The following is a 13145-nucleotide window of genomic DNA, read 5'->3' as shown; positions in this document are numbered from 1 at the left end:
GTTGACATGTGTTATGCTAAACGTTTTCACTTATTCTTTGCTGCTTGTTTATTGCATACTTTACCTTGCCTTGAACAAATTTCTTACTTTTTTTTTCCAGTACAAACACCGTCGACATTCGAGACTCCATCTCTGGAGCCCAGCGTCACACCAGCCCCTTCGGAATCCGGTCGTGCCACTGACAATCAAAGCACTTCAGGTATGAACGGCATCCACTGCGAGCAGTTTACGAATGTCCCTAAAAAGATACTGCTGCCCAATAAGTGGAGCTATTTCAGCAGTTGAAGAAACTGCAGAGAGAAACATTTAGTTCAGACTGTCAAGTATTTTCTGAAAACTCAGTCTTCATTGATTTCACAGTAAAGTCTAGATTACAAAAAGAGGCTTTTTTCTCACATTTGCACTGGAAACTTAGTATGTTGTCACTGATTTCTCTTGGCTATGGGCTATTTGACTGTAAACGTTCAAAACTATAAGCTAAGGTTCTGGCTCCTTTAGAGTACAATTTAGGCGATCTTTGCTGATATTATTGACTAGGCCCGAGCACGTGCCATCAAAATGCGTGGTCACTACGAGCTGGTACGGGAACTTCAAGTTTATGATGTCACCTGTCATTCATTTTTGTCTCCTTTCTGCCTTGCCAAACCTCCTGTTGAGCTAAGATTGGTTTGTTCGGTATTTTATAAAGGTAATTTTATCAGTGCCCTCTTTAATAAAGGAAATCTTGAATGCATAGAGAACAAATGCAGATGAAGACTGCTTTTGTTAGGCTGAGTCTTCCCTGCCCCTTTCCCACTTTCACTGTATGTGTGTTTCATAGCCTGAACCTCTTATGTTTTGCCTGATCTCCTCTTACAACGAAGCCATAACAGGAGGTCGTGCAAAACATCCTTCACAGTAGTGGAAGGGCTCTGAATTTGTTATTTACTATCGTTCATGACAGGGCTTGCACCGGATGGTCAACAAGATGCCGAAGGGGTCTCGGCGCAGAGCAGCCAGCTTTCGCTGGACAGATTTCTGCACAAACACACCAGCGAGGACAATGCCTCGTTTGAAGTGATGGTCGCCGAGGCTGAGCGGCGGCATCGCGAGAAGCATGCCTGGATGTACCGCGACGAGAAGGCAGAGGGGGCACCGCTGGATGCCATGCTGGAGGGACCGGCACCAAAGCTGGCATTGAAAGGACCTCCATCCGCTGCCGAGCAACAAGACATGAGTGAAGGGAGTAGCAAGGCTCCCATCACTTGGCGTTACACCAACAAAAACTCACTCATGTACATACCGCCAGGTCAGTTGTTGATTGCATTGGCACATATTATTCTCAAAGGGCCCCTTACCAGGCACCATTACGTACAAATATTACAAATTTTGGTTATATACTAGAAGTTGTAGGGAACTGGTCTAAGGAGCATTACACAGAAACAATCTTTCAAATGACTTTGGTAGAGGAAGATTAGAATCTTTCCTTTTACCACGCTGCCAGGAGACAAAGCTTCAATGCCGAATGCAGGCACTTTCCTTCAGCTTAAACTGCACATTTGGCAGGCAAGGAAGGCACACAGGCATATCACTGGATTGGAAGTCAGTTTTGTGTCTCTCTATCTTGCTTGTGTACTGTGTTTTATGAGCTGAACATGCAACGATAGGTGGGCAAGTTGGTACATGTCTCAAAGAAGGGATTAGCAGTGCAAACACAGGATAAAGTAAGAAACAGTGCCAGTCCTTGTGCTTTCTTTTCTTCGTTCCATGTTTGCGCTGTTAATCCCTTCTTTGAGACACTGCGTTTTCTTTCCCTGCTTAATTACATAACCATGCGTTACAGGCATAAGACATGATGGCAGAGGGGGCAGCCTTGAACAGAAATACCGTATTTACTCGAATCTAACGCGCACCTTTTTTCCGGTAGAACGAGTCCAAAAATCGCATGCGCGTTAGAATCGAGTACCGAAAAAAAAAGCTCGGTTATCATATTGCCATCGGCGTTTCAAAATGGCCGCCTCCTATGCGACTTGGCCATTTCTCGTGTGCTGAGGATTGTCATCTCGTTCTGCGTTCGCATCGACGGCATGGAAGTGCCGACTCCAAATACTCGACGAGTGCTCCACGATGCCGCATTTAAAAGAATAGTTATTACATGTGCAGAGACGGACGGAAATCGGGCCGCATCGCGGTCGTTCGGGGTTCCCGAAACGTGCGTGCGAGACTGGCGCAAACATAAGCAGAAGATTTTTTACAGCAAAGCTTCACAAAAAGGTTTCAGTGGACCAAAGCAGGGCCGGTTTCCCGAAATCGAAGAGCGTTGACAGCGACAAGGAGTTGTCCGACAGCGACGAGGACTGATCCATTACGCGACTCGTATCGCCGCCATAGTGGTGACAGTTTTAGCGGCAAGGCCCGCTTTCTGACTTTGTGTTTTACTTTTTTGAAACTTTACTCCTTTAAAACCCAAGTACTTGTTCTTCTGAATGTGCGAAGTTTGACTCCTACAGACTTTTTTTGTTCTTTTCTCTCACGAAAAATGGGTGCGCGTTACAATCGATGTATTACTCTTTTTTTTTTTTTTGGTCGCGGAAAACTGGTGCGCGTTACAATCGAGGGTGCGGTAGAATCGCGTAATTACGGTAACTGAAAACAAATGCTAAGTACAGAAATGGTAATCACCTATATGAGAACTGAATAAAAATGTCGCTGATAGACGGAATGATAAATGTGAAAAGGAGTGCAAGGGAGGCTTACAATAGTCCTGTCTGAATGCAAAACAGGAGCAGCACTGACAGAGGATGAGAAGCGGGGAGCGTGGCCCGGGCCGGACCATCGTGCACTGCCACACACGTCTCGAGCAGTCGCCCTTTGATGAGAACGCCAACAAGGAAGCTCTCGCCCAGGCTGCCAATGCCCAGGCCAAGGCCCTCGAAGGGAAGCTGGGTGTGGACGGCCGGGAACTCCAGCCGGGGACGACTTCGCCCAAGGTGGGCGGCTTTGGTTTTGTCGCCACACCATCGCCCGCTCCAGGTGAGTGTCTGTTTTGGGGTGCAACATCAGTGCTTATGCTGTCATAGATTAAGGCTCAATCACATGTATGTGATTTTCAAGCGACGGCAACAAGCAACAGGTTTTGCTGTTACAGAGGGTAGTCCGTCGCCTGGAAGTCCATGGGATAGCTTCCGCCGATTACCACAGCGGTAACCACAGTGAAACCTCGTTATTGCGAAGCTTTTAAGTCCCACACTGGCTGTTTGTAGTTTTCTTTTTTTTTAAATTTGAAAGTTTGCCCAAAGGCGTACAGAGTTAAATATATGAATGGAGGCCGGTATCTGCAACATCAACAGTTCTCCATGGTCGGGTTCATAGAACCTCAAATCATAGTCTGGTGGTCTCGACGGATGAAGACCCGCTGTTTTCACGTAGCATCGTCGTATCTGGTTCAGGCCATGGCATGTCCATAGCAAGTGCTTGACGGTAGCCGCAGACGCTTCAGTTGTACAGTATCCCCAAATGGTCCATGGAGATGTTGTGGCCGGGTATATGTGACTGCTGGAGTAAGTGCCGCCCCCACACGAAGTCTCCTCAGCACTACCTCCTTCTGGCGGGTAAGGCCACTCGGGAGCTTTGAAACACATGGTGGAATTAAATCTCATGTGGTGCGGCGGAGAATCTCCTTATGGTGGAGGAAACCACCCCGGGGATCACTTCGGAAAGGTGCTTCCAGAGTGGGTGGCTGTGTCAGCTTGTATGTGAGCAGAAATAGTGTCCCGTAGAATGCACTGTATCCCTGTCTGGCTGGGCATCTGTGCAGTTATGTGGTGTATTTCGTCTGCAAAAAGGCGGGCGTTGCATAACTTGTGGATCTCCTCTTCAAAATAATGATGAACTTCAGAATAATGATTGGTATTTAACTTCCCAGGTTACCCGCTGTGATGGTTGAGTGGTCATGGTGCTTGACTGATGACCCGAAGGTCACGGGATCGAATCGTGGCCGCAGCAGCCACATTTCGATAGAGGGAAATTGCTAGAGGCTTGTGTGCTTAGATTTAGGTGCATGTTAAAGAACCTCGGGTGGTTGAAATTCCCAGAGCCCTCCACTACGGCGCCTTTCGGGATCATATCGTGGTTTTTGGACGTAAAACCCATAAAGTTATTATTAACTTCCTAGGTTAACAATGCCTCAGTATTGCAAATGCGTATTTTGAAATATGGGGATTCTTAGATACCAGTGTGTCCTTCAAGGCAACCAGAGTGATAGACTAGCAAATGATACGGGGGACAAGGTGGATGCCTTGTGAATTGGTTGAGACATGTGGAGTGTGATCTAACAGGGAAGGAGGGGGCAGGGCACTTGACTTCAGCGTCACAGCAAGGCGTAAAAGTAAAAGGCAGTGGGACGGCGTAAGCGCCCTCTTCACATAACTTTCCCTGCTACAGCACGCGTAGGCATCACATGAACCAAAGCGCAGCAAATCCAGAGATACAGGGATGCATTTGAAATTCCACAAGCTCACTGTATTGCTTTGGTACATTACACATCATAGCTTAATGAGCTCGCTAACATCGTTGGTTTTTTTTTACCGTCACAGCTGGGAACCATGCGGTCAGGTTTATGAAGTTTCCCAGTGACGGCAATGGGGAACTTCAATGAGGAAGCTACTGTGTGAATAAATGGGAAGATGGTCGTCAATGGGAACATCAAAAATTGTTTTGTTCCTTAAAACCAAAAAATGCAATGATAAAACTTGCCATATAAGAAGATTGATTTATTTGCTTTCGATTGAGGTATAAAGCTAATTTTTAATTGTAGCACCACGTGGTGTAAATTGCGTCTTAAATGTGGACCGAAGCGAAAATTCTCTCAAATCCATGATTTTTTTCTCGTAAAATTTACAGACTATAGTGGTCCGAGAATATTTTTAATTAAAGTATACCTTCTGTTGAATAAGTATTCATTACTCAGATATTCATGTAAAGCACAATATTACAAGGCAAAAAATGCAAACATGGTAGATTTTGGCTAAATTTCTAGAGGCACATATGACAGAAAAATTGCGGTAATATTATTGAGCTTTGAACATGTTACACAAACGCCTTTGCTTAATGTGCATGTCAAATTTGGTATTGAAACGAGAAATATTGCTCTCAGAATAAATTTTCTGACAAACGTCACTCAGGCAACATTGTGAAATTCAGAAGGCCCCCATGTGACCAAAAAATTTTTATCTCTGAAATATTCTAGCATTTCACTGTTTTTGATGCAATAAATAAGCACGATAATTTTTTTTTAATACATTTCAGATGGTCACCAAAATGGCTGGGTCGTTTGGCATGGATGACTCTACAGAGATTGATTTGACAGAGCATTATTATTTTTTTTTTTCATTCTTTTCTGGCATTTGTTTGCGTTTACAGGTGTCAACGAGACTCCACTGCTGACCTGGGGTGAGATCGAAGGCACACCGTTCCTGTTGGACGGTAGTGACACACCGTTGCCACGAAATCCCGGTGGGCCCCAGTTCCGGATACCGGAGCCCCGTTCTAGGGAGAGGCTGGCCCACTCTCTGGCAGATGGTGCGGCGCGCCGCAGTGCGGCCCGCAAGAATGCGGCCCTCGATCGTGCTCGCTCCTCTCTGCTCAGGTGAGGCAATTCACTGCTCTTGCCGTTATAGGCTCTTGTTTTCTCTACAAATATGGAAAATGACAGGCATAACGTTAAGAGATCGGAAGACAGCGTAATGGTTCAGAGAAGAAACACGTGTAGCCTATATTCTAGCTGGCAATAAGGGTAGGAATGGGCGAATACTAAATTTGAGGTTCGAAGCGAAATTGAAGCAAATAGTGAATTTGGTCGCATAATTTTCAGTCAAATAGTTCGAATAGTGTACATCACATATAAAACAAAAATTTGTGCTTTTGTCGTGAACCAACTAACTGGCACAATAATTTTAATAATTGGAGCACAGCTTGTGTGAATGTCATTTTCTTGGTTCGAAGTGAAGTGGAAGCAACCTTGAATACCAGCAAAATTTTAATAGCAGTAGGGTGCAAGTTATGAGCTGTAAACTGCGTTACTTTTTAAAATTTGCTCTCCTTAGGGCATATAAGCCCATACAGCGCGCTTTTAAACTTTTAAAAAATTGATCGCGTACATTTAACCTTGAAGTCTAGCTTCGCGGCAGTGTGGATTTTCCCTGGATAGGTGGTTTCATGGCATAGCAACCCCACGCTGCATTGAAACCACCCTTTCAGGGGAGCGACATGCAATCAAATATGTGTCTATATGTCCATTTCGAATACTTCGAAATTTCGAATTCGTGTCGAAGTGAATACGAAAACTGCAACATTCGTTCGAATATTCGAAGCTCTCGAATATTCACCCATGCCTAGTTGAGTGAAAGAAGTGGACCTGCCCCGGCCTTGTATAATGCGGACAGACACAGTGGTCAGTCAGAGCGATGGAATGGGTACCAAGACCAACTCGCAGCCAAGTATGGCAGCGAGTTAGATGGAGGCACGAAATTCAGAACCTCGCAGGCATAAAATGCTGTCAGTCCGCTCAAGACAGGGTAAATTGGAGATCTGTGGGAGAGGCCTTTTTTGCAGTGGACATAAAGTAGGCTGATAATGATGGTGGTATTGACAGTCGAACCCGGAGATATTGAATTATTCACTGTATGTATTTAGCTCCTGTAACATTCTCTTGGAAATCCTCAGCTAGAGTATAGCACTGTACTGCACGTGTATGAACCTCCCCCCTCCGGGCACCATCCTTGTGTGCTCCCCTCCCACGCGCTGGTCCACAGGAGGCTTACCCCCTCCTCCTTCTCCTCCCCATCCGACAACCTCGACGCCTTCAATCACTGGATGATTTTATTTACAAACCTACATTGGCTCCTACACCGCCCCCTCTTAGAAACTTGCAGCTGTGAAAACACTGGTGTACTTAGACAGTGATGTGATAGCTGCGCCAAACTGCACCAAGACAGGAAACCTGCTACATCCTGCTACATCTTCGCTGTTCTGCGCCGAAACTGCGCCGAACTATAAGCACACTAGCGGCAAAACTAACGTGCGTAGCGCGCCGCCGGCAGCAAAACGCGACATTCCAAAGCTGCCGCACGGCAAAATTTTCATGCCGCGAGAGGAATGGGTTCATGCATCATTTTTCACGGCACGCTGCCCGGCGCTTTCTGCGGGACCTGACCGGACGCAGATAGATGGGTAGGCTCGTTAAAGGGCCCCTAAACCCCCTCCGACATTTTCCCAAACATTTCAAGTAAACAAGCGCATCGCGTGCAGAATGCCGTCGCGATCACCGATGCCACACGCCGCAGCGCTACAGGTTGCGGGCGCGCCACAATTTCGAAAAAACAATAGCTTCTCCTTTCTGGTCCCCGCCATTCCCGCCACTGACATGTGTGACATCACCAGTGAAACTCGATGACCTTATCACTTTCGATGCTTGTGATTGGCCGAACGACAACCGACGACTTCCGGTTACTCTGCAAACAGCTGTTCGCGCGCACCTTGTTGTTCTTGGTTGTGTTGCCGCGTGCGAATCGACATCTGTGGCCCGTAGCGCAACCGCCAAGTCGCTAGCGTAATTACACATCCATGCCTTGCGGTTTGATGAGCTCCATGAACTCGAGCTCGGCTCCTCATCTCGAGCCGAGGTGGTCTGGCACGGCGTGTCGCCGTACGGGTCCATCACGTTGGCGATCCTTTGAAGGCGTGCACGCAACACAGCGTCCATACCGGCACGATTCGTAGGGGCACGGGCCGGCACGGCAGCAACAGCGGTTAGTCAACGAACAGTGCACCCAGATACCACACAGAGTTTATGGCGAGCTGGAGCGTCGGAGTCGCGGCAACCGGAAGTAGACGCTGTCTCGAACAGCGCATTAGCGGTGACGTATGCCACGCGAAATGAGGAGGGGCACTCAGCTGACTGAGCGAGGAGGGCAAAGCGGTTTTGGAAGAGGGCAGCGTAGGAAACAGGGAAAGAAGTGATCGTCGCGTTTCGATCATCAAACGCGTGTAACTGCGCTATTACGGCACCGTTTCGAAAAATTCTCACGGCTACGTGTTCGTTGTAAACTCGAGCACAACTTCCTCACCTCAACTAAATTTCGACCGCTGAGTGGTTTAGGGGCCCTTTTAGCGCTGGTTTGGCTTGCTCAGGCTTTTGGGGGCCGACATAACCCTCTCCAGACTGCTGTAAATTGGCGTGATCCCCCCCCCCCCCAAAAAAAAATGCACCTTGGAAGGAGCGGCTCGCCGCAAGCTGGTGTGACCGCACCACCGCAGCAACATAAAAAAAAGTAAAATTTCAGTTGTTAGTACAGCGACGCCCATGCCTGTCTTATTTTTGCCCCCTTTTTTAAGTTCCGCTACTCGAACCAGTGTTATACCCCTGTCACACGGACAACCTTAACCGTGGTTAAGCTGACTGCGGTTACGGCTAACCACGGTTAGGGGTAGCTACGCAGCAGAAATAACAGCACTTTGTCTCCTAACCGCGGTTATCGCAAACAGAGAAGCTGGCAAGATGGCGGACAAGCTTCGCACCTGCCATGAACTGGCGCAGTTAAGTGGCAGCTTCGTGTTGTTTGAGGATTTTCACAGAACGCGACTCCAATCGCGATGAGCAAAACTCGTGGAAAACTAGGTTCGCCGTGGAACGGTCATCAACAAAGACTGTTCCGTCCTAGAAAAAAGCGTATCGATACAAGTTTTTTGAGGGGAATTGCTTTTCGCATTGTTCGTATCTCGCCATCTCGGAGCCTCAGGTCGTTCCACCAAGTTCAATGTCGACATCCTGAACAAGATGGACGAAAATGGTGACACTAAATCATCTTGGTGCCGCCAAGGCAGCGATGGCAGTGGATTTTGCATTGTCTGCAGTCAGACTATTAACCGCGAACAGCATGGTTTTGCAGCGATAAAGCGACATGCTACAAGAAAGAGGCACATTGAGGCCACGAAGCAGCACCGGAATTCAGCAGGTGTACTGAAAGCTCCAAAGACCTGCATATCAGACGTATTTGGACTTAACAAACATTGCAACCGAATCCGATCCAGGCTTTTTGAAAACCGACAGTAAACCAATTTAGGAGGCGTTGATGTAAACGTAACCGGCTGATACGAATTCGTGAAATTCCCCAGCCGAATTCCACTGTCGTCGAATGGGCCGAAATTTGGATGTTCCGAACACTTTTCGTGATACAAACTTTGGTACCGAATCCATCGAGCGACGGCCGAGAGCAGAATGCTGTTAGCTTTGTAAGTAAGCGCGGCCAGTGCGCATACTGTCAGAACTGCGGTTATCGTTTGCCACAACCGCTGTGGGCGAAACCACGATCTCTTTTAAGACGCTGTCATGTATATGGCGACGGCGAAAGTGACGGAACTCCGAAAGTGCACGTGCGTCCAACGCCCACCCAGTCCAAGCGACGCTGCTTCCCGCAAACGCCGCGGACAAAACCGCGGCAGATGCGATTATAGATAGCAATAAACGACGTAGCTCTGAAGGCACGCGCGTGGCCAGCGCAGGCGTATTGAAAACGGAACTACCGTTTGCCGCAACCGCCGCGCATGAAACCACGGTCACTATCAACGCGATCATCGATAGCGACTACGAGCTCCGAAGTACACGGCTAACGCAGCGGTAGATTAAAGGCTATATAGTCGTAAAAAAGGCATGAAGCACTGGCGTAGCCGGGGGGGGGGGGGGGGCACACCTGGTCCACCCCCCACCCCCGAATCTTTTTTTGCTATGGCATACAGAGCCCAAAATGACACTTGACATCTGCCTGCCCAGCCCCCACTTCAAATCAAGGAGGTGCCCCCCCCCCCCTCTTCCGAAAAAAATTTCTGCCTATGCCCCTGGCACGAAGCCTTTCGGCGTTCATGTTGATCTTCAGTTGTCACTATGGTGGAGCGGACTTCACTTAGTTTTCAGATTGGCCTTATGCGAAGCTTTGACGAACGTTTTCGCGGCAGCGAGCTGCGCCATCCCTTACTGTTCTGTCCACGTGTGTCCCAGAAAGGCGTACGCAAGTTATTTTGGCGGAAATAAATGTTTTGTGCGTATATCGTGGTTTGAAAACAAGTTTTGCTAGTTTTTTGATGGTACCGATACGAATATTGTCGCTCCGCCTTCAGATTCGCATCACCGAGATCGTACTGTAGTTGGGAAACCCTACCTGCTTTGTTTGTTTGGCCACCCTAAGCCATTATAAGACTGCAACGCCAATGTTTACGCTTACGGGGCTGTTAGGTGATCCATTGGTGTTATGCAAACACCCATTATTGGACAGAACTTTTTATTTCAAAAGAGTTCCTCCTTATATTTAACTGTTTTGCTTCACACGGTTCGTTTTTCCACTTGGCAGTGAGCTTTTAGCTACTCCAAAAGCTGTTTTCCCTGCTCCCAAACGCGTGTTTGGCTGCTCCAAAAGCCCTTTTACCTGCTCCAAACCCCACTTTTTGCTGCTCCAAAAACCTGCTCCAAAACAGGTTCAGTCAATCACATCACTGCTTAGATTTCCACATTAAAAAAAAAACCAGGTGATCAGAATCATTTCTATTTCCCCGACTGTGTAACATGTCATAGTCATATACAAAGTAGTTTTGGCACATAAAACCCCAGAATTTAATTCATTTAACATTCTTTTTCCGCAATGCAGCCCGAGGCTAAGCCCTTCCCCCAAGTCTCCCCTGGCACGCCTCGGTACCATGTCGCCTGCGGCACGTCACTTGGCGTCGGCAAAGCTGGGCATCTCCAAAGGCATAGACAGGGCCCTGAGGGCCAGCTACACGCCAAAGACCACCACTCCTGGAACACCGGTCGCATGTGGTGCCACACCGTCACCCCTCGTGCCTTCGCCCGCCTCTCGAAAGGACGCATGCAGACGAGAGCCCTACCTCTCCGGCAGCGACAGCTCCTCACTAACCGACAACCTCTTGAAGCTTCCCGTGAAGCGCAAAGGAGCTGCGGACTTTTTTTGATCTGGCACAAGAAACTGGGCTCGTTGCGTCTTGCTGACCTGTCTGTAACAACTGCAATGTCAGCTGGGACACAACCCAACAGCCTCTCAATGCTACGTGTCAAGAACAAAACAGCAGCGTAATGATTACATGCCAATTCAGTGAAGTGTCATTCTGTGTCACTAGTCTGTGTGTGGTGATTTTGCTGTGAAGGTCAAGAACAGACTTGCCTTGTAGTGTGTGCAAGTGTGACTACAGCTAACATTCGTTCATTGTATATATACAATCCACTGTCACATTTTTGCTATGAACTATGCATCTGCCAGAGGTTTTGCTACTACATTGCTGTGCATAAAAATTAACTTAAAACACTGTGGAATTCATGGCTTTTGTCATCATCGGCATATTCAAGCAACATTGTTACATTGTCAGTTGTGCCGCTGGAAGATTTCACCAAATTTTTGCAGGGTCTTGAACAGTATTTCTTTTTAGATAGATATGTGGCAGGACATGAATGTCCTTTGCCTGGGATTATAAAACGCTTAGTAGAGAAATGCCTTTTGTGCCTTTCCGCAAAAGTTTCTAACTTGAGAGCTACAGATTTCTGCAGTCAAGCTGAATACATGCCATTTGTTGCTTTGCATACTGTTACATGTATTACAAAATGTGCATCTTGTGACCTAAGCATTGTTTGTGCAGGAAGACAGTCTCTTGTATTCATATAGTCATTCATTGGGCTAGACAATCTACCCTTTTCAAGAACCTTGATTGTTTTTTTCGGTTAGCTTTTCAATTATGTGAAACTAGAGCGCTCGGCATTTTCGTCGATGCTTTTATGTATGGTACCACTGAACCCGAGCTGCACAATTTCTAAACTTCTTGTGCCTCACCAATGCACCAGTTCAGAGTGGTGCAGGCAAATTGAACGGACTTTTGGGTCATTCAAGTGACGTTACCATATGCCATTGCCTCTGATATACGTAGTCAGCGTAGCGCAAGTCTTGGAGCTCGTGATGTATCACAGAGAGAGAGATGTAAGCTGGGAAATTGCCATCAGAGCGTTGTCAGTGTTTGCCTTTCCTCCATAGAAAAATTTGCTGTAAGTGGTCTGGCAACGTTTTCATTCCGTTTTTAGTACAGCACTTAGCTTCATGTTAAAAAGGCAGGGCGTGCAAACATGGACACATGTGCTCTCAGTAACATTTGTGTATAGTATTTGTTATTTCAGAGCACTCGGTAAATGCTGTCTCATCTTCAGCTTTTACTGTACTCTTTAAAGTAGAGCTGTGCGAATAGCAAAATTTTGGGTGCGAAGCGAATTCGAATAATAAAGATTGAGTGCGAATCGAATCGAATAATTTCGAATAATTTTCGAATATTTCTCAAACATTTTTCGAATAATTCGAAGTGAAATTACAGAAAAAGTTGCAGAGAATCCCTGAGTATGTTCTTGTGAGATAGCAACATGAAAGTGTTTCTTTTCGCTAGGTTGATGAAGCGCTGGTGGGGTCATATTTCATAGTTGTCTTTCTTATCAAGAGTGAGGCAATGTAGAGGCCGAATTGTACTTATGTACATGATTTGGTGCAACCAAAGTGTTGCCGACAACACTTTACACGTGATAGGCGGAGATGCCATTTCCTCAGCCTCTCCTCCTCTTTCAACTGCTGCGGAAGGCCAACTGATGTGGCAGACAAGGGTGTGCTCCCTTCAAGTCCGGAGTTCCAAATCTGCCTCGTAGACGTCGATATATAAGAACATCTGAAATTTTGGATGCTAAAAAGCTTCGGCGTCCGATTTTTCGGACTTCCTGCCCAAATTTCAGGTCCAAAACAGCATTAATTGAGCCCCCAACTCTGCCACATCTTTCATCTCCATATTGGAACCAGCGTTTTCTTGAGTTAATACATCTGCGACCGTAGACAGCTTTGCCGCAGTACGGTGGTGTGATGAGGTGAAGCATATTGAAAATCTAGGGACCACTTCCAAACTGACGTTGACTGTCTCTTGGCTAAATTCGACCGTAACGGACCTTGAAAGGCAGCTTTGCCGCAATACGGGGGTGTGAGGAGGTGAAGCATATTGAAAATCCATGGCCCACTTCCAATCAGACGTTCACTGTCTCTTGCCTAAGTTCGACCGTAACGGAGCTTGAAAGGCAGCTTTTC

General features: G+C 47.0%; 3 protein-coding genes across 7 annotated transcripts in view; 2 read left to right on the top strand and 1 right to left on the bottom strand.

Moving 5' to 3' along the window:
• Positions 1-12168, top strand: part of LOC119390338 (splicing factor ESS-2 homolog) — an 83931-nt gene extending 71763 nt beyond the window's left edge. Inside the window, 1 exon segment of the mRNA XM_049414739.1 lies at positions 10677-12168. Coding sequence (XP_049270696.1) covers positions 10677-10998 — 322 coding nt within the window. The 3' untranslated portion in view covers positions 10999-12168.
• Positions 1-13145, bottom strand: part of LOC119390336 (cytochrome c oxidase subunit 6A2, mitochondrial) — a 673327-nt gene that overhangs the window by 43031 nt on the left and 617151 nt on the right. The gene's annotated exons all lie outside the window — the stretch shown is intronic.
• Positions 1-13145, top strand: part of LOC119390332 (ribosomal protein S6 kinase-related protein) — a 100662-nt gene that overhangs the window by 41079 nt on the left and 46438 nt on the right. The window lies entirely within an intron of this gene.

Source organism: Rhipicephalus sanguineus, chromosome 4 (assembly GCF_013339695.2).
Source record: "Rhipicephalus sanguineus isolate Rsan-2018 chromosome 4, BIME_Rsan_1.4, whole genome shotgun sequence".
Taxonomy (NCBI): domain Eukaryota; kingdom Metazoa; phylum Arthropoda; class Arachnida; order Ixodida; family Ixodidae; genus Rhipicephalus; species Rhipicephalus sanguineus.
The sequence above is the reverse complement of the archived record's forward strand: the minus strand, read 5'-3'. Positions and strand labels throughout refer to the sequence as shown.